The sequence below is a fragment of the Glycine max genome, chromosome 20, assembly GCF_000004515.6.
Source record: "Glycine max cultivar Williams 82 chromosome 20, Glycine_max_v4.0, whole genome shotgun sequence".
Taxonomy (NCBI): Eukaryota; Viridiplantae; Streptophyta; class Magnoliopsida; order Fabales; family Fabaceae; genus Glycine; species Glycine max.
The window spans coordinates 43,422,977-43,450,209 of record NC_038256.2 but is presented as its reverse complement, the minus strand read 5'-3'; the positions used below and the strand labels follow the sequence as shown (position 1 = coordinate 43,450,209).

Here is a 27,233-nt window from a genome sequence, read left to right as displayed (position 1 = left end):
CGCTACCCCTAAAACTTATCATGCAAATGAGTGATCAAGTCCCAAACAATAATATTAAGCACATGAAAAGATAATACAAATATAATATTCATAAATAGATAGAAAGATAAATTACATCAAGAATAGTTAGCTGTCAAGTTTCCATTGAAAGGGGTTTAGCCAAAAGAGATTAAATCAAACAAGAGGAGAATTTAAACAAGAATTTAAATTGATTAATTAAAGACAAAAGAGATGAGAAAATCGAATATTCTTGTAGAAGGAAAATTCAGAAGATGAAAATGTTGAAAACTTAGTCTACCAGAATTACTCTTTGATGTAATGTTAATAATTTTTCTCTATTTATAATTATTCTAATTTATACTTACATCTACTAATACTCTAACTTTGGTCCCCTGAATGAAAGAGCCTAATTTATCTATTTTCTCTCCCAAATTCTTTTACAGAATTAAAATAGTAAATTGCATTAAGAATAAAGATATATAACAGACTAAACAAATATCAACCTATCGCTAGTGATGATTTTATTTAGATACAATTTCTCAGTTCTATTAGTAAATAACATTTCCCAACGCTACCCTTAAAACTTATCATGCAAATGGGTGATCAAGTCCCAAACAATAATATTAAGCACATGAAAATATAATGCAAATATAATATTCATAAATAGATAGGAAGATAAATTACATCAAGAATAGTTAGCTCTGTCAAACCCTCTACAAGTTTATGCTTATACATATTTATTGAATGCCATTTATGCTTGTTAGCAAGACATAATTCTAATTGATTTTTTCTAAGAGAAAAAGGGAATTACTATTAGACAATGTAACGTTATCGACATGACAATATGCAATACAATAAATATACTAAATTGTATTGCTGTAAGCACAAAGCAGTAAAATTATTTCCGTCTTGAACATGTACAGAGCAATCAATAAAACCATGTTATTCACTTATCCTTCGTTTTGTGTACTGCTAAAGTAAACCAGCAGTGAAGTATTTCGTACAGGGAGACAGGAAAAAGGAGGAGCTGGAAACTTGTGAATTCACTCGTCCTTTGTCTTGGGACAGTGTTAACAAGTAATTCAACGTTACATGCTAACTATCTAGTAAGACTGTTGCTGACTAATTCTCATGGAAATTCATTTTTTTCATCACGATATAGGTATAAATGGCCATTCGGGTTTGTGGTCACGGCAAAATTGATGGAATATACATTCATAAATTGTTATAGTATGATGCTTACAGTGCAGAGAGCAAAACATTCTCCTCCTAAACATAACCGTTAGGCTTCTGTCCTCTTGCATTTCTTTTCCTAATGTCAGCCTCATAGTGTAACAAGGCAGCATTCAGAGCCTGCACCAAAATTTGTCCTTATTTTTTAATCCTTCATAAGATGGAATAAACATCAAGGATATGTTTATTAAAAAGAAAAAGACAACAAACAACAATGGCATGATGGTCGATCCACTAAATTGAACTGAACAAGATGAATGTCACCTTCTCACCAAGTGGCGACAGAGGTCAGAAATCATTTTGTAAAATTATAAACTTTATGAGAACCAAAACAAAGAAAAAAAATTTGAAGGAATAAAATCAAATTTAGCCATATTTTTAAGAACTCTAAGCACATTTAAACCAAAACACAATAAATACTGATCAAATAAACTATAAAAGGTTTATTTCAAAGTAGTTGATTTCATCAAGCAGGAAGTGCTTTGTGTTTGTCAAATCCAAGTGTTAAAAAGAAACAATTCTATTAAACTTGTGAAGACGATAACAGCTTCCATAAAACTTGTACTTTTCTTTTATTTAGGAAGCAGGATATGCAGCAATTTAGGAAGATCACACCCAAAAAAAATGAAACAAGGTTAAATGAGTATGTTGAGCTCACCTGCTGCATAGGATGGACAACAAGGGAAACATGGTGTCGCAGGTCTGACTCAGCAGATACCTTTATGTCCTAGGAATCAACAAATAAAAATAGAAACACTATAGTAGTTACTACCTACTACAAATAAAACTAATGCAGGTATCCACAAAATAACATAGTAAAAGCAAACACATTAGTGGAGTGAGGAATACTAGTAGAGGCTTTTGCTAAATGCATACCTCAAGTTTAGAATATATTTGTGATATGGATTCTTTCAGTCTTCGTGTCTGCATTTAATTGATGAGTGAACAAAATATGAGATATAATAAAATGCAATTCGGCATGATTTCTCAATGAATCACTCACTATAAACATATCTACTATTAGATTTCATCTTAAAACCAATTAGCATTAAGTGAAGTGTTGTCCAACAGATATATAAGTTGCAACCCAGAAATTCAGATGAGGGACTCTCCAACAACCCCCTCCACAGATGCCTGACAGAAGAGGTGATGCCTACCAGAATAGGCGATTCATGAAGAAGTGCTATAGGCTATGATACCATATTAGATTTCATTTTAAAACCAATTGGCACTAAGTGAAGTTGTCCAACAGATATATGAGACAGCGATGTGGGACTTCCCAACATCTACAATATAATGTATGTATGATCCAATTAACAGTTTACCACCAATGGCATATAGAAGGGAAACCCCTCTCAACTCATCCAGGGGCTATCCGGTAATCACCTCTATGTGATTGATAAACTTCAAAAGAAGGAAAAAGAAAGGAAGGTTTGGGGACACATTTGACCCTGTAGACAGTTCTTAGTTCCTACTCCTTCAAATCCATCCAGGCATCAATGAACATCATGAACTCATTTGATGTAGACTACTTATATTGCTTTTTTTATTTGTTATAAAAACATCAAGCTTAAGCCCCTGCTTAACTGCTCAGATATGCGGCTCCTTATATGGTACCAAAGCCTTTCTTTGACCCTTTGAGCAAAATAATTTATGGATTGATGCTTGATAAGTTCCCAAGGTTACAGACATCTTAAAACAAACGGGCTTTTATTGTTAAGTCACATGTTAGAGATGTAAAAAGAATTATTGGACACGTGATGCAAAAGTGAAGTCTAATGGGATAAATGGTTTATTAACAATTACTTAGCCTGAAACAGTTCATCAAAATGTACTTAGTACATGACATAATATCAAGCCCCATATCGTTACCTCTTCTCATATCAAACTAAAAGGTTCTTATTAAAGCCAGCACAACAGTTTATATAAAATCAAGCAAAATTTTGACAAAACTGGTTTACTGATTAACCTACCATGCAAGCAAATAGAAACTTCTTGCAATGTAAACCATAGCAATATATTATCAGCAAATAGAATATGCTGCTCTTTAAAATAAAAACAGCAAGAGATAGAGCGATGGAAGAAAAAAGTGTGATGAAGATCCATGACAAAGACAAATGATAATAATTAAGCAAATCCACATCCCAGACTTATTCTAGTGGTGCAATATTAGATGGGTCATGCATAGTAATCAGCATTGAAAGATCTTATTGAAATCACAAAAGCTCAGCATTTACCTTATTAACAAGGTTCTGTGTTGTAATTGGATATGAAGACCAAAAGTGCCTCAGCAATTCCTGACTGCACACCCAATGCTGGAAAAAAGATGCACGTATGACAAACATAAATACAAAAACTATTGAAAGCCTAACTAAAGCTTGGAAATAAAAGCATATAATCTTGACACACAAATAGATTATCCCCTTCTCAAAGACCTCAGAAACAATTGAGGATGACTCACATCTAGTAGTGTCTCCTTAGTTGTATTGGGCAATATATCAAGGACACTACCTTGAGAACTTCTCCCAAGATGATATTTGGGACTTGAGATATTTTTAGTCAATCCGTTAAGGACCTGGAAAAAAATAAATGGCTTTCATTTTCAAAAGGAGGGAATATTTGTTATTACAAATGAAACATTGTCCTGGCAAACTATTGAGCATTTAACCATATACATTTGTCAATTATAAAATAATTTAGATATATATTTTTTAAATGTAGAATTATGTGATACAAATATATTACCTTAAGAGCAACATCAGGACTAAAGAGAGGATCCCTTAATCCTGTAGTTTTTATTTTAGATATTGATGCCCTCAAAGAGCCATAGGCTTCCTCAGAACCCAAACTGCATTTCATTTGCTCCATTCCAGTTTGAGAATCATCCAAAGTTTTTACAGCATTAGCTTGTTGGAAATCAAAATAGTCACGAGGATCCTGATCAAGAAACAAATATAGAAGTCATAACACTTCATAGATGTTTTATCCCAAAAGACAATTAATTATTATTTAATAAATTTTATATGGGTTTTCTATTGTATTCCCATGAGTAAATGATAAGTCAAAGATAGAAAGTTTTTATTGAAGAATATTTATTATATTGAAATCACAAAAGTTATTCATGCTTTCTCTTTTATGTAATTTAAGCATTTACAGGGTGTATTTAATACTTTTATACCATGTGCCCACGGGCACACATTTTATAAATCGAGTTATTAACTAGAAATATATCAGTGCTATAATAACCAATGTTCATTTAATTCCCGAGACAAAGTTGGACCTTGATACAGAGTGGTGCATACGGATGATTATCTTGTGCCTGAAGATCATCAATCAGGGTCATCTTAGAAATTCTGTTTTGTCTCTCCTCATCTACAACCCCATCACATTCTGTATAGTGGAATGATATAAGAATTTGCTCCATGTGAATGTAAGGGAAAAGAACAAGAAAAAAGTCAACCACACTAACCCTGTTTTCTCCGAGCAAGAATTTCTGCTACTGTTCTTGGGTGTTCCATCTCCATATCTACATTTATATTTTCAATTTTTTTTTATCAGCAAAAAAGGATTATATTAATGAGGTACCAGAGATACCAACAAAAAACATTACAGAATAAGGTTACTATGTAATTAGAGTCATTGAGACTAAAAATACAGCATAACCAATTAGAATGTGCCAGCAATAACATATAAAATTAAAAACCATCCCCCTAAATTAGCCCCCACAAAGTCCGCGTTGAAGCCCAGTTTTGCTCCTCAATACAGCGCCCCCATAGTGGCCGTGGGGTATGATCCCACACCAAATATCAACCCAAGACCAGGCTTGCAACTTGACCCGCAGATTCTGGAAACTTGAAAATACAGGCTCCAGGGTTTATACTCCATTGTGCAAAGGAGAAAACAAAACCATCACATATTCGTATAACCATGACCATGCCACAAAATTAAATTTTCTGTAGTAACTCCTCCATTGTTGAAAACCTTGTGGTTCCTCATATTTTCAAATTTTACTCATCAGACCAGACCAGACCATATGGGCATAAATAAGTTGCACCTATCCAGATTTGAATGCATTCTATTCTCAAGAGTCTAAATTGATTATGGGAAAATGTCGTTAAAATGTTTCTTACTCTTGGCCAAGGAAACACTTAATGCCAATAAAAATTTTCAACAAAATAAGAACAGAAGATAAGTTTAAGATTCTTAAAAGCTGAGCTTTTCCAGTTTGCACCATGATTCTTCACAACCACAAATTATCCTGCTGAAACCATCAAACTTTTTTAAGAGAAGCAAATAGCAGAGAAGTGATAATACAAGCATGTCTATGTGAGGAAATATCTCTCCCTTCACTTTGCCTATGAGCTCCTTTCCAGAGAAGAAATAATTAAAAGCCAACTTAAATATGGCTACAGGAGTAAAGCAAATTAATCACAAGGTAATAACTTAATTATGATATGCATTATTCAGTCTTTGTCAATCTTACGAATTTACAATCGATGACTTTTGTGTCTGCCAACAGATAAATTTTAGACAAAATAAAATATAGTGAAAGTATATTATGATATGGGGAGACATAAAATATAGCCAATATGTTAACAAGATTTAAGAATAAAATTATAAAACAATTATTTCAGGTAAACACACAGAAAAATCAAATTGAAGAGAGGAAATTACCTAAAGTTTTTCCTTCAAGAACAACTGCACCTTGTCTATTAAGATCTTGCAACAATGTTCTCTTATACAAAGAATTTTGGGCTTCAGATATATCCTTGCTACCGTCTCGGAAAATCCCATGATCCTTATCATCAAATAGCATAAAAGGTTAAGATACAGAAATTCAATGCAAATCTAGTACTTCTAACCAACGACATGTACATATATATAGAGAGAGACACACACATATATAACTCATACAGTTATACAGTTGATAAGATGTCAATGTTGTGAGTGAGATGGGTGTGCGAAGGCATTACCTGGGGTTTCTATGGAGAAAAAAGAAAAATCGAAAACAGAGTCAAAACAAACATTTTCTAAATCTTGAAAATTTGAAAATGAAACTATTTAGAAAACATTTTCTCAAACCAAAAGAGCCCTAAAATTACACTAAAATACAGAATGTTTTACTAGAGTAATTTCTGCTATAAAAATTCAAAGCAAAATTGCTTTCCTTCATTGCCCAGACAATAGCAACTTAAATACAAGACAGCCTTAGTAAAATAACAACTTTTTCAAGGAAAAGATATGCCAACTATAGATTTGAATCCTTAATATCAAAATTAAATTAAATAATTTATATAACTATAATCATGCTACCAGAATTGACTTACTTTCAGTTATTGTCTTACCAAAATAGTTAACAAAATGTAACAAGTTACACTATCACTATTTCATGCAAAGAGTAATACAAGTTGCAATTTTACACTATAAAAGGTGAATTTGCATAAAATATGAAAAAACATGCTGTGAAAGAACCTCCTATATGAGATTGAGGAATAGTTTCATTCACCATACAGGAAGATGTGTGTAATCATCTCCTTGGTCTGCTTCCATGTCTAAAGTTGGATCAACCCGTCGAACCTGCAAACAGACATAATGATATAAATGGAATAGAGAATGCAGATAAAAGATCTTCATTGAGAATCGGAATTAAAGAGAAAGAAGACAAAGACCTTCTTTCGAGCTTCAATTTCCAATATCTCATCATCTTTCAGAAAAACAGCAAGATCCTCATCTTCAGCAGCCTCAGCAGCTGCTGCAACAGCATTTTTGGTGCTATGGAGATACTCAGCTTTGAAGTATTTATTCCAGAAATCTACCTCATTCATCTTGAATTTGGAGACCATGGGGAGAAAAAGAAATAGTTTTAGTAAGCAAAGTGCAAGATTATTTCACACAAATTATTATCAAAGATAAATAATAAATACTTCACTGATTTTCAACATACTTTCCTAGGTACAAAATTCAGGAATGCCTGGTGGACGGCAGGTTTGAGGGCAAAAATCTGGAAAGACAATAATGCAAAGAAAGTAAGAATAAGTTAGATGTTCAATTTTTCCCAAAAATAAGAAATAAATAATAGAAAAAAGAATGAAATAAAGGTCAATATAAGGATCCCTCCCAACTAAAGTCTAAAATAAACAAATATTAATGGACCAAGTTGGATGAAACATTTAATAAAGCAGTCTAATCTCTTTAGCATATCAGCGATGGAAGATCCATTTAAACAACCATGAACTGCGCACCAACAAGAGGCCACACAAACAATCCTAATCCAAAAAACAGACGTTTAACTCCAACCAAATGCACTAAAGTACTTCATACTGCCATAAAATCTTAGCCCCTTTATTCTTTCAAAAACAATAAAAAATGTATCAAGAGAAATTGCTCCAAGTTAGAGGCCAACATTCAAAAATGACATTTTCAATAGAAAAGGAAATACTATTAAAGAGGTAGGCATTGGCGAGAAGTTAGATAGAAAAAGCGAGACAGTTAGATTGATCTGATGTGATACAAAATACAAAGCACTAACACCAGTTTATACTAAGAATTGGGTCATGTGATATATTGCAAAATTTATAACCATGAAAGCATCTTCAGCATCAGGCTGTAAAACCTGACAAGACAAGTGCTGGCTCAATCAGCAAGTGTACTGAACACAAGGGTGAAAACACAGGCGGTTGAAGTACCACCAGTTAAAACTTACAATAACCAGAATAGCAATTGTAACAAATAAAAAGTGTAATTAAGGAGAATGCCAAGTGCTTATTTGAGTAATTGGTGCAAATTACTTTAGGGAAAATGTACATTAGAAGAATTATTTTGAAAAAATTACATTTGAAATTACAAGCCCATGACCACTAATGAGATTGAGAAACAACTCAAGGTTGCTTGGTCAATTAGCAAACTAACTGATCCTATAATATATTCTAAAGCACTTTAGAGACATGCCACGATATTCTAACAAAACCACACTAAAGAAACCACACGATGGAAGAAAAAGGAAAAACACACAAGATAAACCACAAACCAGTGCCAACCCATACGATAAAACCAAAAATAGAGCCACCGCAGCTACCAAACACTAAAACGAAAACTTCCTCTGAATAACTTGCACATTAAAACTTAAAGGAAGAGTCTAAATTCTAAACTAAAAGTAAGCTTAAAACAACCCTCCCTTAACTTCCAAAAGCCAATGTCAAAATAATTCTTTTGAAGCCATTATTTAATGTGGTGACTAAATCTTGGAATTTCCTTTCCCATCTTCCCATTTGAACTGTATGTCATTGATTGAAAAAAGATCATTCCATAAGATGTAAGGCTAAAAAATTATAATCTCAAATTAAAGGAGTCCAAGTGGCAAGTGCTAGTGTGCTACTATACTTCACCTTAAATGTTATCCTTACAAATGATGAAAAAATTCAAAGTTTGCTCAATTCATTGGCATCAACAACTACCAAGTCTTACCCCATTACATTGAAGGAATTTAGGAACCCGTTGGGGCCATAATGAAATCACTGCTTACTTTTCTTAAGTAAAACTATTTTTCATATCACTTCCATCTGATATCAATAAGATGAACCATGTGCATGCACATGAATGCGCAAAGAAACAAACATAAAAAGATGAGAAAACTAAAATATGTGCTACAAATGATTGTATAAAATATAATGCATGTGTAAAGTGACTGTAATGTCATTCAATTAAATATTGTTGTCAACATGCTAAAATTCCAAGCATAGGCTTTTGTCTAAATGGCTATCTATATACCCGCCATCCCCTGTATTGTGCAGTGCACAACAGCCCTTGTGCAAATATCACAATTAGAACCCACCAATGAGCAAATATCACAATAAAAAGCCAATTATGTACCTCAAATTTTAGCGTAATCACTTGTAGCATAGAATCAAATCATTCAAGATTTAGCGAAGTCTAATTAACTAATTTCAGGAAGAGTTGGAAGCATGCCTGATATTTTATCTCTGGCGTCAACTGAAATTTAACCTGGTTTATCTGAAAAAAAAGAATAAGGGAGAACAACTCAATTAAAATATGCAAGCAATCTGAAGCCAAAAAAAATCCAGAAACCATTAAAAGATACTAGACATGGATTTAAAATTCGCAAACTCTACATAGCTTAATAACAATAAACAAGCCTTATCACATTAGATGGGATTGGCTACATAGATCAAATGATCTTATTGAGCTTTACTAAAATCATTTTATATATGGAAAAGAAATATAGGCCTTTTTGGCTACTGTTTTTATATAAAAAAATAAATTTGAATGTACAGATACAGGAAAAATATAGGGCCCATTTACCATTTCTCAAAAACATTGTGAACTCAAAATCCAAAAGTAAATGTTCTGTTCTCAGTTTTATAAAGAAAGCAGAATAGGGGATTTAAAAAATGTAAAATAGGAACAGCTTTTACATGTTTCAATTTTTATTTTGCAAACATTTTCTTTTATGGAGGCAGGTCCATGATTACTGAAGTTCATTAATGGAAATCTCGTAAATAAATCAGAAAATCTAGACCCACTCTCTGCTTCTTATACAAGCTCTTCATGAAAGTCAAATAGCATAATGTTGCATGGCAATGACATCCAGGGCAGCTGCTTGTTTTAGTGATTTACAGCCCATCACTAGAAGTAGTACAGAACTAAGATATGCTTTGTTCTAATTGCAGAAATGCATTTAGCCACAAATATGTTAAATACAAGACAATGAACGTATAAAACCAATATTTGGAAGATTGTGGTTTGTATTAAACAATCAGCATTAGATATGGAAAACTTTGTTATAAATGAAGAGAATGACTTTAACCCCATTAGAAGATAACAAACTGAGCTTCAAAGATAATAAACCAATTTATCTTGTAACATTCAGCCAAAATCTTTGAAGTTTGAAGTGTGCAGGAAGGAGGATAATAGACATGATATAGGTTTAGCTCATAAAAACAGAGTTAATATGATCTTCTCTCCCAAAAGAATTTGCTTGTTGTATTAGATCTGAAACAAAATTTCATAATAAATTACCAAAACAAATTTTTGGTTACTTTGTTTTGTAAGTTGTTTCTTGTGAACTGTGTAACAAAATTAACTATATTCATCAGGTTCAATGCCCATTTGTCATAGTATTGTTAAGAATTTAAAAGCTTCAGAAGCTGAATTTTGCACACTATAAGAGAGATGAGTAAGATGTTTTTTATTAACAAAAGAAATTCAATTTCGCATTTGAGGAATTACTGAACTGCAACATACAGACAATTAGTTATACAATGTTCTCATGATGACATCCAACTATGCAGAGACACATCTAAAAGCAATCAAAAAGACAGGGCACCAATGCAGAAGGAGAAGCAGTATCATACCCGTCCATCACTCATAGGCTTTGTGTCAAAGATCAAAGAATTTTTAAAACCAATCTGTTGTTTTAACTTTCTGCTTTCATCTTGATCCAGCATTTTCTGTAAAATATATTTAATATAAAAAGGAATTCATGAAGATGAAGAGAAGAAAAATACAAGGAAATTGGAGGCTAAGATATCTTCCAAATCAAAACAAAAAGAGTAAACATCAACAGAGCAAAGCTGCATAATGCCTCTAAATATCTATTAGTGAAACACCTTTAAAAGACCATGTCCTTCACACAATATTTTATTTACAAAAATACTTTGCAAGTACTTTAAATGAGTAAATTTCTTTAAACCATCATAATATCAACCAAAAACCTATCATCAGCAACATAGAATGGTCTCACTAGAGTTTAAAATTCAAATGACATTTGCAGACCAGAACAAAATGTTCAGAATATCTTCACCTTCTTTGTAGCCCAAAATTCTGATTCTGTAAGCTTACCACTAGCCACAAGTTCCTTATGAAGCCTCTGCAACTTGCTGCAAAAGTTGAACTTTGGCAAAATCAGTAACATTGAGGGAAGCAAGGAATATCTGAAACTAAGATAACATTAGGATAGATAAAACATAATATTAAAAAATGAGATGTCATACACATACAACAATTTATACAATTTTTTTTGTGTATCTCTCTCCAGCATCCTATCATACATTACATTTCAAATTCAAATTTCTCTTCTTTTTCTCTCCTCTCTTCTTGGTTGTACACTTTGTTGTTTGTACTTTGTACAAGTATCATTTCTCTTGATCACTTCTGAGACAAAGTTAACCACCATTAGACATTTCAATAACCTCATTACACTATTAACCATGAGTTTCACAAGTACAAATTAGTAATTGTATACAATCACATTCATTTAGTCTTAGTCACTAGTGAAGTAAAATTAATCATGTTTACACATGGTTAACCATGTGTGACACCATGCGTGATGGGTGGACATTGGGTAGAAAATCCCAGTGGTACATTAATCATTACTCCTTTATTTTAAAGGAATTAAAGTGCATTATCATAAACCAAATACCTATCTTCCTGCAATAGCTTTATCTTCAGTGCCATTTCAGCAGGGCTCAGCTGTTCCTCAGAAATAACTTTTGTAGCTTCTCCAGGCACTTGCTTGTTAAGGGCAACACCTGCTCAAACAGACCACACAGCATAATATGAAAGCATATTCAAAACAACTGAAAATAAAAATATTAAAAATTAAAAATGGCATAAAGAAAGGGAATAAAAGAAAAATCACAATAGTTCAGAACCTCCTCATATTAATTAACTTTATACCATTTACCATTGTCTTTTTTCAACTCCCAAGTAAGTTGCATTAAAGAAAACAAAAGGGGGAGGGGGAGAACACACCAAAATTCTAGGAAATAAGTCATCTGGCGATGCATCATTTTCTTCTCCGGCATATGTATAGATGAGGGAAATAAATACACGAAGCAATGCATCTGAAATCATATTTTAATTACATTTTTTACTGGTTTAACATGCTTAATTAATAAAAAAACTATAAAAAAAAACTCTTAACTCCGTTACTCTGAGACTTAAGCCTGTGATCAAACAAGTAAACAGCATAGTAGCACCTCATGATAAGCTACAGCCTACAGCATATGACAACTAAAGAATAAAAGAAGACAAAAAGTTAAAGAAGCCCTTAGGATAATATTTTAAACATATAGAAACAACAAAATCATATTTCACACGGCTGCAGTCAAAGTAAGGAACTTACCCACCAATTCCCGGCAAACATGAAGATCTGCAAAAGTTTCTAACTCAAAGATGTAACTTCCCTGGAACATCACATTGTAATACTCATAAATATTCAGATAAAAGGAAGAGACATGAGCATGTTAAGTGTAGTACTACTTGGTGAACCAAAAGCATTGAAAATTCAAATGAGCAGTACTCAATCATAAAGCAATATACATACATATATATATATATATATATATATATATATATAACACAACACTAAGGCAACATAAATGGCACATCAAATGTAAACAAGAGCCGCAAGAATAAAAATAGAAAAACCTGTGAATGGATAAGATTAAGCCATGCTGGTTTCTTTGATCCCTCTTTAGTGACTTTATGACCTAAAATGTTTCCCATCAGAGCCAAAAAAAATGACACAATCAAAATCATGCATATGCAGTATCAATAAAAATACTCATGCAATTAATAATCAGTTTAAGGACTCATAAGTACCCTGAATAAATCTGAACTCCACATCGAGCTTGGTTTTCGAGGTAGGATCATTCGGCTTGAAAACGAACTTATCTTGAGTCTGCAGAGAGAGAGGAAACAAAATTCAATAAAAGATTCAACTCGGATTTCACGAAAGATTGAATAAACAAACAAAGTGGGAATGCAAATCGCACCAATTTGAGGACGCCGGGGGTGCCAGGGTCTTTGACAGTGGTTTTGTATTTGGCACGCTTCACCACTTGCCGCGACGACATCGTTTTGGAATTTCGATTGCACAAGGAGTTCACATAAACAAAAAGAATCAGAAGCGCGTTCGTGAGAGAGTGGTGTTTGGGAAATAAGGTATAGTCCGCATTGTGACGTGAAATCTTTTAAGAGGGAAGGGTTGAGGAAGAGGATCAAAGTATTAACCGCTTCCGAGTTTCCGAGAATCGCGTCTCCCCCGTCGATGTAAAGAGGAGAGAGAAGAACGGCGCCGTGTAAAGGAGAGAGGAATTATATAATCACGTTGTTGTTCTATTCTGCTTTTCGACACTCCTTTTCTTTTCACGGGTGAGAGAAACTATGATTATGATCCAACGGTGCATTAAGGTGTTGTCATCAACTCATACATAATTACATATATAAAAAAAAACTATAAATAGGATGTCGGGATATTCAAATTTATCAAAATCAATTTCAAAATCATTAGGCAAAGTAAAAAATATATTCAAAAAAAATAATAAAAAAAGTCTTCCTAACTAATAACAAGTAATGTTAAATATTGGTTAAGAAGTAAAAATAAAAATATTTATTGTGAGAGTCATAGAAAATTATTAAAAAAATCATAAATAATATAATTTTATGTATTTCAATAAAAATATTTATCTTTTTAATTTCTTATTAACGACATTGGATAGCATTTGAAAAAAAATTATTTTCAGTTTTTTAATTTTTCATCATGATTTTGGATCCCATAATCAATTATGATAATTATGTAAGTAATAAATTTGGATCATAATTTTTTAATTACATTAATTAGGATATTTAGTTTTCTAATGTGATATCGAGATATTTCATCTTTTAGTTAAACCACATCTTATTATAATGATATTTTCTCATAATTTTGTAACTTTTAATAAATTTTATATTTCTAAAGCCATGAAAACATGATAATTTATGTTACTTTTTTTAATTAAGTTTTTCATACATGTAATATTGGTCGTTCTTAGATTATTATCTACCATTCATTTTTTTCAATTAAGTATCTGAAAAAAATTTCAGTTTTATTTTACTATTTATCGTTAGTCATCTTCTATTAAATGATAACGTAAAAGACAGAATGTCACATTAGCACACTTTATTATAAACACCTTATTATCACGTCAGCACCTTTAATGGTGTGACAATGATATGTCAATGACGCATGATGATATGACAATTTCACGTCATCACTTGACAAAAGAGAATTAACGACATGTAGTAAAATAAAACTGAAATCTTTTTAGGTAAGTATTTGACAAAAAATAAATTTTTAGGTAATAATATGAAAATGATCTATTTTTTAAGTATGAAAAACATATTTAATATATGACATGAAAAACTTATTTAAATGGTGTTTCAGGGTATATGAGCAATGTACACATGTAATATGTTATATCTTTCCTCACTCTTTCTTTTGTGGACCCAAAACATATACATCATTATTTGATCTTGTTGAGTTTTTTTAGCTTTGTCCAGGTATTAAATATATGATCTTAACTCTTTAATTTTATCTTTAATATTATCTTATTAACATTATTAAGGTGATGACATAGCATTAAAGTGTCCGTGATGATGTGACATTCCGTCTGTCATATCATTATTTAACGAAAGATGACTAACAATAAATAATAAAATGAATTTTTTTTTTCAAATACTTGATTAAAAAATAAATATTAAATATTAATTTGAAAATGACGTGTATTAGAAGTATGTAAAACTTAATTAAACTTTTTTTAAAAGAAATTAATAGCTCGATTAAAAAAACTATATGATCAAAGATCTAACTAAAAAATAATAATTTAGAAGTATTTACAAGTTGTAAGAATATGTTTGGATTGGTGCTAAGGGATGAAATAGAATGAATTTGATTAAAAATGCCATTATATTATGTGAGTAATTTACAATAGAATAAGATAAATATCACATTCCATCATTTGAAAAAAAGGATCGGAACAAATTATAAATTTTCAATTCTCATATCCTTGCTTTAAGAAAATATCCGAAGAAGAAAGTTTAGTGTGAGAAAATGTATATCTTTTATTTCAATTAAAAATATCGTTTTTATCTATTTTTAAATACGAGTATACCAAACAGTTAAAGCGGAAAAAAACACAATAGGATTTTTATTATATCTATACATTATTTTAAAAAACATGTCATTTTTTATAATGACAAATATTTATTTGTTCCTTGTAAAATTAGTAAAGTTTGAATTTAGGTCATATCAAAAAATTTTATTTGTTTTTCATTCTTTTAAAATAAAAATGTATTAATTTTTTTTCGAAATAAAGTTTGATTATATTCAAATTTATGATTTTTAATTTAAATTATAAAATTATATTTTTGGGGGTTAAAAACTAAAATTATAAATTTTAGATCTCCAGCGGGCATTCCCATGTATTCCACGGCAATCACACACACTACTCTAGTAATATAATCAATCAGTCGTAATTCACAGATAGGTATGTATGACAAACACAACACTGAAATACTAGTAATTCCTTTCTCTCTTTCTATTGCAATGGAGTAATGGGGCTGGGAGGCAAAAGGAAAGGAGAACTTGTGAGACATCATGTAACGCGCCTTTTTTTTTTTTGCTAACTTCAAAAAATGTGTGGGTTAATTGGAAAGGGGATTCTTTTATTTAAATTATTGTTGGTTTGAGTTTGATTTGAATTGGTTATGTGTTGGAGGGTTTGAATCAATGGTCAAAGATCAAGGTTCCTCTGGCTGGAACTGCAACTTTTAATCTAGTTGAATTTACATTTGTGGTTGATCATAAGTATTTTACAATATTCGTTTGACGATTTTGAAAAGGGTGATTCGGATGAGATGAAGCAGAATTCTAGTATGAGGGAATGTTTAATCATGGGAAATTATGGGAAACTGATCTGTGCAAATGCTGAGGGAGTATATTTTGATTCACGTGGAGGAGAATTTCAGTGTGAATGCATTTTTTTTATTTATTTTTTATTTGTGAGAGTTTTTAGTTATCATCATTGTTTCTAACCAAAAAAAAAAAATTATAATTTTAGAGGAACAAAAAATAGATGCAAATTTTTTATAAAGATTAAATCCGAACTTCAATAATTTTACTGAAAAAAACATATTTTAACATTTTCTAATTAATTAAGAATGAAAAAAAAAAAAAACAGAATCGGCGACAATTACCAAACAGAAAAATCCTAATGGCTCTGAAACAATTTAAAATAAGTTTCACTTTCATCCCACTCCACACAGTCTTCCCTGTAACTGAAAAACCAAAACCCGCAGCAGTTACCAACCTTGGACATTTCATTCTCATGTCGTGTTTTGCCGAGTGACGCTGAAGTAACCAAACACTGAGGTATCCTTCTTTCTGTTCGTAGAAATGTTCGTGAAGCTGCAACTCTTGTACACCCACGCACCCCTCCTCGCAAACGCAAACGCGTTTCTTCTGCCAGAGAAAACCGAACAAGTTACCCCCAATGGCAGAAAGCAAAGAGTCCCTCTTCATAACGGCGCCGTTAAACAAGAGACCCATTCGAAGAAACGCCGTCCGGAGAAGAATCCCGAAGAGTGTGTTCCTAGAAAGACCAAACCGGAGAAGTCGCACACCAAGTGTTCGATGAAACGCGTCTCTTATGGTGGATGCATTACCGCCATTCTAGAAGCATTGGATGTAGTTCTCGACGTGGATGAGGCTCTTGGGCCGTGGGAGGACAGGCTTAGCAACAAGGAGAGGAGCATCATTTTGAAGGAGCAGCTGAGGTGGGACAGAGCTTTGGAGATTTTCGAGTGGTTCAACAAAAAGGGTCATGAATTGAATGTGATTCATTACAACATCATGCTGAGGAGCCTCGGCAGAGCACGCCAGTGGAGACGCGTGGAGAGCTTGTGGAATGAGATGAATGCCAGAGGCATTGCTGCCACCTGTTCCACTTATGGAACTTTGATTGATGTTTATAGCAAAGGAGGGCGCAGAGACGATGCTCTTTCTTGGCTTAACATGATGTTGGGACAAGGGGTGCAGCCTGATGAGGTCACTATGGTGATTGTGGTTCAGTTGTACAAGAAAGCAGGAGAGTTTCAGAAAGGTGAGGAGTTTTTCAGAAAGTGGTCATCTGGTAAACCTTTGAGGAGCAAAAGCAAACCTTTGAGGAGCAATGATAATGTGGTGGCTTCTCCAGAATTGGATGAGAGGGTGGCATGCGCTAATGCTTCTTTTGGCTCGCATACTTATAACACCTTGATCGATACATATGGAAAGGCTGGTCAACTTAAAGAGGCATCTCAGACTTTTGTGGAGATGCTTAAACAAGGCGTGGCGCCGACCACAGTGACGTTTAATACGATGATTAACATTTGTGGAAACCATGGACGATTAGAGGAAGTGAGTTTGCTTGTCCGGAAAATGGAAGAACTTCGATGCTCGCCGAACACAAGGACATATAATATTCTAATCTCTCTTCATGCTAAGCATGATGATATAGGTATGGCAACAAAGTATTTTGAAACAATGAAGGAGGCCTGCCTCGAGCCTGATCTTGTAAGTTACCGTACTCTTTTGTATGCATACTCGATAAGGAAAATGATTCGTGAAGCAGAAGAGCTTGTAAAGGAGATGGATAAGAGGAGACTTGAAATTGATCAATATACCCAGTCTGCTTTGACTAGGATGTACATAGAAGCAGGAATGCTTGATCGGTCCTTGTTATGGTTTCTGAGGTTTCATGTAGCTGGCAATATGACATCCGAGTGCTATGCTGCCAATATTGATGCATATGGGGAGCACGGGCATACATTGGAAGCTGAGAAAGTCTTCATTTGGTGCCAAAAACAGAAGAATCTCAGCGTCCTTGAGTTCAATGTGATGATTAAAGCATATGGCATAGGGAAATGCTATGAGAAGGCATGTCAATTGTTTGATAGTATGGAGAAACATGGCGTAGTTGCAGACAGATGCAGCTATACTTCTCTCATACACATTTTGGCCAGTGCTGACCAGCCACATATTGCCAAACCTTATCTGAAAAAAATGCAGGAGGCAGGATTAGTAAGTGATTGCATCCCATACTGTGCTGTGATTTCCAGCTTTGCAAAATTAGGCCAATTGGAAATGACTGAAGATATATACAGGGAAATGATTAGGCATGGTGTGCAGCCTGATGTTATAGTTCACGGCATATTGATCAATGTTTTCTCTGATGCTGGAAGAGTTAAAGAAGCCATCGGTTATGTTGATGAAATGAAGAAAGCTGGCTTGCCAGGGAATACAGTTATATATAATTCATTGATCAAGTTGTATGCAAAAATTGACAACCTGGAAAAAGCAAAAGAAGCATACAAGTTGCTTCAATTGTCAGATGAAGGTCCTGGTGTATACTCTTCAAATTGTATGATTGATCTTTATGTTAAGAGGTCCATGGTTGATCAAGCAAAAGAGATATTTGAGACCTTAAAGAAAAATGGAGCTGCAAATGAATTTACATTTGCAATGATGCTATGCTTGTATAAGAAAATTGAGAGGTTTGATGAAGCCATTCAAATTGCAAAGCAGATAAGAAAATTGGGACCCTTGACAGATTTAAGTTATAACAATGTGCTTGACCTGTATGCTATTGCTGGGAGACCCAAGGAAGCAATAGAGACTTTTAAGGAAATGGTAAGAGCTTCCATTCAAGTTAATGATTGTAGTCTTAGATCACTTGGAAATCTTTTGTTGAGATATGGAGTATCAAGGCTGGCTGTTCACAAATTAGAAGCATTAGTGAAAAAGGATGCTTCCAATGGTTTGCAGGCATGGATGTCAGCACTCGCAAGTGTGCTTGAAGTAGATGATTATGATCATGACTAGATATATCCTTTGCAATCAAGAATGCAAAGCTCAGTTGATTGTTTAAATGGCATGAGAATGGCACCAGGTTAACAACTTGACAGCATGCCAGTTGCAACCAGTCTTTCACCAATTCAAATTTCCAACAGCATTGGGTTGAAGTTGTGAGAATAGACAAACACCTTTTGAACGTGATCTATTCTGCATGTATAAACCTTGCAAGATGACTGTGTACTGAGGTATGAGGATCACCAAAAGGAATTCTGAAGCCCTGAGACTTTGAATCGATGACAGCGAGACAGAACCCAAGCACAAATCTTTTAAAATTGTTTGGACCAAAGTGTAAAATTGAAAGATAAAAGTGTACTTCATGAAACCCTATGTTGTATAAATTTTTCTGTATTTAAATGTAAATTTAAATTTCCTTTTTCAGACTGAAACTGCGCTCAGATTGACTAAACCATGTTTTGCTAAATCATAGTCATATCCCTCTTTTTGAACTATGATTAATGGTGCATTCAACTCTACTTTGTGCTGTCAAAAAATAAAAAAAACTCTAACACTAATTTGTGGAAATAGAAAGAAAGTGGAGGAGAGAGAATCATTTTAATTGTTTTATGCATAAAATTAAAGCATATAAAGCTGGTGGTCGAATATTAATTTTAAAACACTTTATTTATCTATATTAAGTATGATGTGCACAGCTCTTTGTTTTGATCTTACAAAATATCATTTGTTTTTAAAGAGAGCACAGGGAATTCGAAATGTGTTTATAATATTGATTAAAATATGGTTTTTCCCCTGTAAATATACCAAAGTTAAATTTTAATCCTCTGAAAATTTTTTGTTTGTTTTTTCGTTTTCCCAAACTTATAATGTATCATTTTTTTTTTTCCTTTCTCTTTCTCCACACTCAGTTCTTCTCCCACACCTCACACCTCCGACACCACCAACAAATGACAGAACTATTGGATCTCCGAATAGCACACATATGCTCTTCCCCAAGAATGGAATCAACACCCCAACACCAAACCCGATCACTACCCTTCAAAATTTCGCAAGAGAAACCCGACCTAGATGGGCGATTCGAACGCGTCGTTGGTTCTCCAACACGACGTAGTTCCAGCATGTTTTTTTTTTTTGCTGCAGCAATCACTTTAATTTGTTTCTTTCTTATATTGTTAACATTGGTTGTGAAGTTTATTTATTGGATCTGGATTGATTTGAGTTTGTTGTGAGTTTATTGATCTGGATTGATTTTAGGAAAAAGGGATTCAATTTGTTCATTTTGGGTTTTGCGAATTAGGTTTTGGAATCTGACTCTTGTATTTTTTAATTTCTTCTGTAATTTGTAATAGTTTTTAATCATCACAAATTATATTTTTAAATTTTTTTTTCACAATGTGTAAACTATGATTAACGTCATAATTTGCATTTAATTTTTTTTTTATAAAAAAACAACTCGCGTAAATTCAATTGCAATAGGATCAAACATATTATAATTTTATAAGAAAAAAATACATAAAAAATTATCAAAGGAAAAAAAACATTTTAATCTATAATATTTTATCAAAGAGATCCTATATAAAAGATCATAGTTGACCAAAAGGTTTTTTGTCAAGTGAATTTTTCTTTGAAAAGAAATAAAAACATATCCACTTTTGAAGCTCAATAAATTTATATCGGAACACATTTAACTAATCTTTTTTATGCATATTTTGATTGTTCAATTTAAAACATCTTGTAGTTAATCTTGCAATATTAACTTAGAAAGCTCTCTATCTAACCTTTGCATAAAAAAGTTTACAATGTTAAAAAAGGAACATGTTCAATCAGTTGAAATTATTAAGGGGCCGTCTTTCAATTGACAACTTCAGAATGGAACAATGTTTAATAATTTGGAATCTGAAAATTGTTTTTGTTTCAGACGTTCCTTAATGTCATTGCAACAACAACCACAAATTTCCCTCCCTAGATCTCTTATCTCTCACTATGATTACATTGATGCCTTCTGTCAATAAATAAGAAAGAAAAAAAAGGCAAAATAGTGGTGAAACACCACCCCAATCTACGTCCAATTAAAGGAAGCAAGGTTGATCAGGGAAAATAGCCCCTTAATAATCCATGCCACCCATGCCACCACCCATGGCAGGAACATCTTTATCGTCCTTCGGGAGTTCAGACACAACAGCTTCAGTTGTTGTCATCAAAGATGACACACTGCAAATGAAAAATATTGATAAGCAAAGCTACATAAAACAAACCAAAATACATCAATATCAAACATTTTCAAACATCTCACCTGGCTGCATCAACCAAGGCGGTCCTAATAACCTTCAATGGATCAATAATTCCAGTTTTAACCATATCAACATATTCACCTAATCACGGAGCAGGAAGAAAAAATTGACAGCAGAATCAGTAACAATGAAATGGCTATATCTTTTGACAGAAGTAAGCACAACAGTGAAAAGGCAAACAAAGAACCCTTACCTTTGGCTGCATCATATCCAAGATCAGGATCATTCTGTTCCAATAGTTTGCCAACAACAACAGCACCCTCAACTCCTGCATTTGAAGCAATTGTGTGCACAGGAGTCTGCATTTTTTGTCAGAACAGGTAGTAAGGGTTGGTTAAACCATACATCTTAGAGGCAAGTAAAGCTCAAAATATTGCAGAATGAGGCCTGAAGTGAATAAGGGAGGAGACAGAAACTATCTGTGGAGTAGTGCCCTACCAGAAACAATGCTATGGAAGATCTAAAATGAAAATCAGCAAAAGAAAAACACTAACCTTCAAAGCATTTTGGATGATCTGGACACCTATCTTTTGATCAAAGTTGGCAGTTTGAAGCTTATCCAACTCACTCGATGCATAAAGAAGAGCAACACCACCACCTGCGCAAAGCACAACACATCAAATTTGATTGAACGACGTAGAATTAGAACTCAGCATACAACTGCAAGTGCTAATAATCTACCAGGTACTATGCCCTCCTCTACAGCTGCCTTGGTTGCATTTAAGGCATCTGTCACTCTATCCTTCTTCTCACCAACTTCAGCCTCACTGGCTCCTCCAATCTGCAAAAGTGAGGTTTCAGATGTTAGTTTTATCATGACAAAACCATAGGATGAAGTGCCAGATAAAATCCTAATAGCAAGCAAGGTAAACTCAAATAAACAAACCTTCAGTACTGCAACACCCCCAGAAAGCTTGGCTAATCTTTCCTGTAACTTTTCCTTGTCATAATCTGAAGTGCTATTTTCAATTGCTGATCTAATCTGTTTGTTAAAATTCATCACAAGAAACAAGTCAAAAACATCAATAAGTATCAGTACATGAAGACAGAATACACCAACAATGGTAGAATAAAAAATAATGTAAGATTCAAACAGACCTGCTCACATCTTTCCTCAATTGCTTTCTTATCACCAGCTCCATCAAGGATGACAGTGTCATCTTTAGAAATTGTTATCTAAAACATAAAGAACCTTATTTAGTATGGGCAAAGAATAGTGAAATTTAATGAAACTTTTTTTTAAAGCTTAAACACAAGCAGTTGCTCCAGGAGAAAAGTCAGCATCCTCTACCAAAAATATGAAATGAACATTGAAAAAGAAAAGGTACTAAAGCTCTATCTGTGATTTCAAATTCAAATGCTACAACAAATTAAGCTAAATGGTTACCTTCTTGCAAGAGCCAAATAAGTCCAGGTCTACTTTTTCAAGATTCAAACCAAGCTCTTCGGTGATAAGCTAGATAAATAGAGAAAATGTATCATTCACAAGTTTGTAAGATGGAATAATTTAATACTGTAGTAACCTCAGCAAACAGAAAACTTACTTGACCTCCTGTAAGAACAGCAAGATCCTGGAGACCAGATTTACGGTTTTCACCAAAACCAGGAGCTTTGATGGCACATACCTGAAGGAATGCAGCAAATACCACATCAAGTTAGCAAAACCGACAATCCAAAAATTTAATGCACCGAGCTAAAAAGTAAGACTATAGATAGGCAAAACCAACCTTGATTCCAGCACGAAGTTTATTTAGAATAAGAGTTGCAAGGGCATCACTTTCCACATCCTCGGCGACAATCAATAAAGATCTTTGTCTCTGGCAATAAAGAAGTGTTAGCCAATACCAATATTTAAGAAGTCAATGGAAAATGAAGTGAATGACATTGCTCACCTTCAAAGCTAACTCTAATACTTTAACGATAGCATTTATGCTTGAGATTTTCTTTTCATGGATTATAATGAGAGGATCCTCAAGTTCCTGTTGGCACAAAGACAGTACATGGTTACACATAACATATCAGAAACAAAAATAAAAAGGACTCATGATCAAGGTAAATTCCAGATAGTATTATCCAGAAAGATTTCTAATGCTGTGAAGTAGGAGATATAAAGTGAGATCATACACATTTCTGGTTCTTCTGGTTTGTTATGAAATATGGAGAAATGTATCCCCTGTCGAGCTTCATTCCTTCAACGACTTCCAACTCATTGTACAATGTCTTGCCATCCTGAAACAGTTTATAAATGTTAGGCCCTAAGCATATCCATATCAAAAAATGCATGGCATAATTCAAACCATGGACCCCTTTGGAGGAGGCAACGAGGATGAATGGAGAAGGCTTAATATGGATGGCTGAAATGGAATTTAGAATCATAAAGGGGAACACCAACCGTACATTATAAGGAGATAAAAAAATTACAAAAAAATAAAAGAAAAAACAGTCCCCAGGCCGTGGAAAAAATTGTAAAACCAAAATAAAATATTTTTTTACAAGATGAACATACAATAACTTACTGAGATTGTGATGACACCCTCTTTGCCAACTTTCTCCATAGCTTTTGCAATTAACTCACCAATTTCCCTCTCCCCATTGGCAGATATTGTTCCAACCTATCACCATATTTATAAATTGCAATGTTTTGTCAATACTCTCACAGTTCAAAATCCTTCTTGTTGTTTTCAATCTCCCACAATGCAAGTAGTGGCTCCAATAAAAAAGAAAGATACACAAACCTGGGCAATTTCTTCAGAAGTGCTAATCATACGTGCTCTGCTTTTCAGATTTGTCACCACAGCATCAACAGCCATATTTATACCTCGTCTCAGGTCCATCGCATTCATTCCAGCTGCAACTGATTTACATCCTTCCGTAAATATTGCTTTAGTAAGAATTGTAGCACAAGTGGTTCCTGCCAAATTAGATTGTACCCTCATTATTAATAACAAAGTAGCCAATGCTGAAGATTTAATAAAGTATAATCCAGTATGGATATAATAGCTTACCATCACCAGCCACGTCATTAGTAGCATTAGCAACCTGCTTTACAAGACTGGCACCGATATTCTTGACTTTGTCCTTGAATTCAATGCTCTTAGCAACGGTTACTCCATCTTTCGTCACTTTAGGTGCTCCAAAACTTTGCTCAATAACCACATTACGCCCCTAAAAAAACACAAGTTTAACAAAACAATCGTGATCAACACCAACTAAAATGCCGGGACTAGGATTGAAATATCAATCCTAGATCCAAAAGACATGCTCTACCCTTAGAAAACCGAATAAATAAATGATTGAATAAAAACACAGGTACAACTTTTGCCAAGAAACTATCAGGCATAAGCTTGGTTACCTTAGGGCCCATTGTTACTTTAACGGCATCAGCGAGCTCTTCGACACCCTTAAGCATCAGAGCCCGAGCCTCCACACCAAACTTAATGTCTTTGGCCGCATAATTCCTGTTCCAAGTGACCCTACTTCCAATCTATGCAACGTAAAAAACAGTCATCATCATCATCATCATCATTAAAAAACAGAGATTACAAGTAAAAGAGATCTCATTAGTCTCCCAACAATTAAAAAAATGCCATCAAAAGAATGGTATTTCACCTGTTGAGTGCTGCTCCTGGCAATTCTGCAATCAAAATAACAAAAATTTAGTCATAAGCATTGAAGACAATGAGATATTCCAGCATAAAGCACCACAAATAAGCAATCAATATGACCGGATCTATCTCAGATACAACACCCAAAACCCGAAAAGAAAAAGTTACAGTTTTGATCCATTCTGGGGGATTTTTCAGCGACCCAGAAGAGAAATTGCGGAAAATAGAAAGAAAAAACAAAAAAGGAAGCAAGCTGGAGGGAGTAGAAGAATAATTGAAAAGGAAGAACACTGGCATTGGAGAGTTACTTACCTAGCTTTGGAGGCGAGGGAGGTTGCAAAGCGGTACATGATGTGAGGAACTGAGAAAACACTCAAGAAGAAGTTGTTGCAGACTGCAAAGACAGGCTAATGCGGAGGGGAAACGCTTCACGCTTCCTTTTCAAGGGCAAGGGAAGTGAAGGGAAGGCTCTAGAACAAGCAGCTTCTAGGGTTTAGGGTTTTGTGTTCCAAACTCCATGGGTTTTTTATTTATTTATTTATTTTATTATTTCCGGTTGAGGATTGAGGTTTCTATCTTCCCAACCAACACTTGTTTTTGAATTTTTTATTTTTTACATTGTGTTGTTTTATGGTATTTCAATATATCAAATATCGTTTTTTAATTCTTAAAAAAATTATTATAACTAATCATATTTTTTTTTTATAAAAAAAGCCTTGCATGATTAATTAATAAAATCAGCATTTAATAGTACTTGCTAAATGCTAATTTACACTCATGTAAAATTTGAGAAAGACAAACATGACCTATTTTGATGACTATGTTAATTTAAAAGATATTTATTAAGAATTTTAAATCATGTTAATTATACTATTTTTAACGATTGGCATTATTGTTACATGTGACTATTTCAAAGAAATATAAAGAGATATTAAGATAAAAAATAATTTATGAATAAAAAAAATGAGGTTATCCACTCTTGTTTTTATAAAAAATTGGCTTAAAAACAATCTTAATTCCTATGTTTTCTTAATCCTAATATTATGACAGAAGTATAAATACACAGAAAAATGTACAAATCTTTAAAGTTAAATGCACAAATACAATTAAAATTAATAGAAATTTATAAAAAGATATGGTAATTAAAAAAAATCGGTGTACTTTGGAATTAAAATACTAGTTATGTTAAATTTCGAAAATCAAAATTTTATTATTCATATTTTTTTATTTAAATTCAAATAAATTAGTTGAAAATCTAATATGATATCTAGATGGCAAAATCTTAGCCATAATATTTTATACATATCTAAATTAGAATAAATAACTTAGATAATGAGACTATTAATTTTTTCACTTTCTTATTTTTAATATTATTTATTTGAGTAAATTGCACATGGTTTTTTTATGGGATTTAAGAAAATTATATATGTCTTTTTTTTTAAATCTACACATGTTTCTTATCACATTTTAAAAAATTACATATGTCTTTTTTTTTTGTTTTTAAAACTTATACGTATTTTTAAATATTGTCTAAACATTTACCATTAATAAGTCATGCCCATTAACAATTTTGATTAAAAAGACTAAATATATGTTTTTCATTCTCATAAATATAAAAATGTTTAACATTTGCCAATACAATGAATTTATCTATCTTTCTTACTCGCAAAATTTAAAGTTACTTCGATGTAAAAAAGTTAAAAAACCTAACACTTTCTACAACAACATACATGTGGGTTTGATGTACATGAATATAATCAACGTAATAAAGTTAAGAACTTAATACTTTCTATAATAATATACACGTAGGTTTGAATGTATTAGTATTTAGTTTCGGATAAAAATGTAACAAATTTAAATTTTGCGAGGATGTAAAATAGACAAAAAAAAATTATCGTTACTAATTTTAAACATTTTCATATTTATGAGGATGAAAAATATATTCTAGTGTTTTTTTAATCAAAATGGTCAATATTCTTAACTTGCTATTGTTATTTGCTTAGATGTCAAGTGATGTAAAATGTATATATTTCAAGTGATGTAATTTTTCAATAGTATATATTTGAAGAGTTATACTAATTCTATAAAAAAAGAGCTATATAATAATAACTTATGGATGAGATTTTGACACTCTAAATTATTTTTTATTATGTTTATAATATATCTTATCACTTATTTAATGAGAAGATAGGTTATATATTAATGCATTTGTGTGTATTTGGGAATTTAGTAATCCATAACTATATTATGGTAGTGCTGCATGATGATGAATTTAGAGGGGCCTGAAGGTTTGGGGCTTACAGTGGTGCGTGTGGCGATGGTGGGTGGGTGGGGACGCGGCTGTTGTCTTTGGATGGTCCTGGAAGTTTGGAAGAGAGGCAATTATGGTTTTGCTTAGGAGAAGAAGGGTTAAAA

The 27,233-nt window shown here is 33.0% G+C and overlaps 3 protein-coding genes across 3 annotated transcripts; 1 reads left to right on the top strand and 2 right to left on the bottom strand.

The window, feature by feature from the left end:
- Positions 1-845: 845 nt before the first annotated feature.
- On the bottom strand, positions 846-13,448 carry LOC100776016 (general transcription and DNA repair factor IIH subunit TFB1-1). The gene is made up of 20 exons (XM_003556279.5): positions 13,029-13,448; positions 12,856-12,934; positions 12,682-12,743; positions 12,377-12,437; positions 11,672-11,780; positions 11,054-11,129; positions 10,605-10,700; positions 9,199-9,243; positions 7,178-7,234; positions 6,903-7,058; positions 6,745-6,810; positions 5,908-6,031; positions 4,703-4,759; positions 4,514-4,623; positions 3,979-4,170; positions 3,695-3,808; positions 3,471-3,548; positions 2,110-2,157; positions 1,892-1,960; positions 846-1,353 (listed from the first exon to the last, which is right to left on the bottom strand). The coding sequence occupies exons 1-20, from the start codon at positions 13,107-13,109 to the stop codon at positions 1,270-1,272; spliced, it is 1,764 nt and encodes a 587-aa protein (XP_003556327.1). The 5' UTR covers positions 13,110-13,448; the 3' UTR covers positions 846-1,269.
- A 2,334-nt stretch (positions 13,449-15,782) lies between these two features.
- Positions 15,783-19,345, top strand: LOC100805774 (pentatricopeptide repeat-containing protein At3g23020). Its single transcript, XM_003555440.5, has one exon. The coding sequence runs from the start codon at positions 16,469-16,471 to the stop codon at positions 18,932-18,934; it is 2,466 nt and encodes an 821-aa protein (XP_003555488.1). The 5' UTR covers positions 15,783-16,468; the 3' UTR covers positions 18,935-19,345.
- A 1,404-nt stretch (positions 19,346-20,749) lies between these two features.
- On the bottom strand, positions 20,750-25,332 carry LOC100820546 (chaperonin CPN60-2, mitochondrial). The gene is made up of 18 exons (XM_003556277.5): positions 25,131-25,332; positions 24,823-24,847; positions 24,566-24,697; positions 24,219-24,378; positions 23,949-24,124; positions 23,730-23,825; positions 23,338-23,442; positions 23,106-23,192; positions 22,941-23,030; positions 22,758-22,838; positions 22,601-22,669; positions 22,312-22,389; positions 22,100-22,195; positions 21,895-21,994; positions 21,708-21,811; positions 21,407-21,512; positions 21,216-21,294; positions 20,750-21,133 (listed from the first exon to the last, which is right to left on the bottom strand). Exons 1-18 carry the CDS (start codon positions 25,166-25,168, stop codon positions 21,028-21,030), a joined length of 1,728 nt encoding a protein of 575 aa, XP_003556325.1. The 5' UTR covers positions 25,169-25,332; the 3' UTR covers positions 20,750-21,027.
- Between the last annotated feature and the right edge of the window lie 1,901 nt (positions 25,333-27,233).

Coding starts and splice junctions, on each gene's coding strand:
- LOC100776016 (XM_003556279.5), bottom strand. CDS start 13,109: ATGTCGTCGCGGCAAGTGGTGAAGCGTGCCAAATACAAAACCACTGTC. Junction 9,244..10,604: donor AGCCTATGAGTGATGGACGG/GTATGATACTGC, acceptor CTTTTTTTTCAG/ATAAACCAGGTTAAATTTCA. Junction 3,809..3,978: donor GTCCTGATGTTGCTCTTAAG/GTAATATATTTG, acceptor ATTTTTTTCCAG/GTCCTTAACGGATTGACTAA.
- LOC100805774 (XM_003555440.5), top strand. CDS start 16,469: ATGTTCGTGAAGCTGCAACTCTTGTACACCCACGCACCCCTCCTCGCA.
- LOC100820546 (XM_003556277.5), bottom strand. CDS start 25,168: ATGTACCGCTTTGCAACCTCCCTCGCCTCCAAAGCTAG. Junction 24,698..24,822: donor CCAGGAGCAGCACTCAACAG/GTGAAATACCAT, acceptor TACGTTGCATAG/ATTGGAAGTAGGGTCACTTG. Junction 21,513..21,707: donor TCATCCAAAATGCTTTGAAG/GTTAGTGTTTTT, acceptor CAAAAAATGCAG/ACTCCTGTGCACACAATTGC.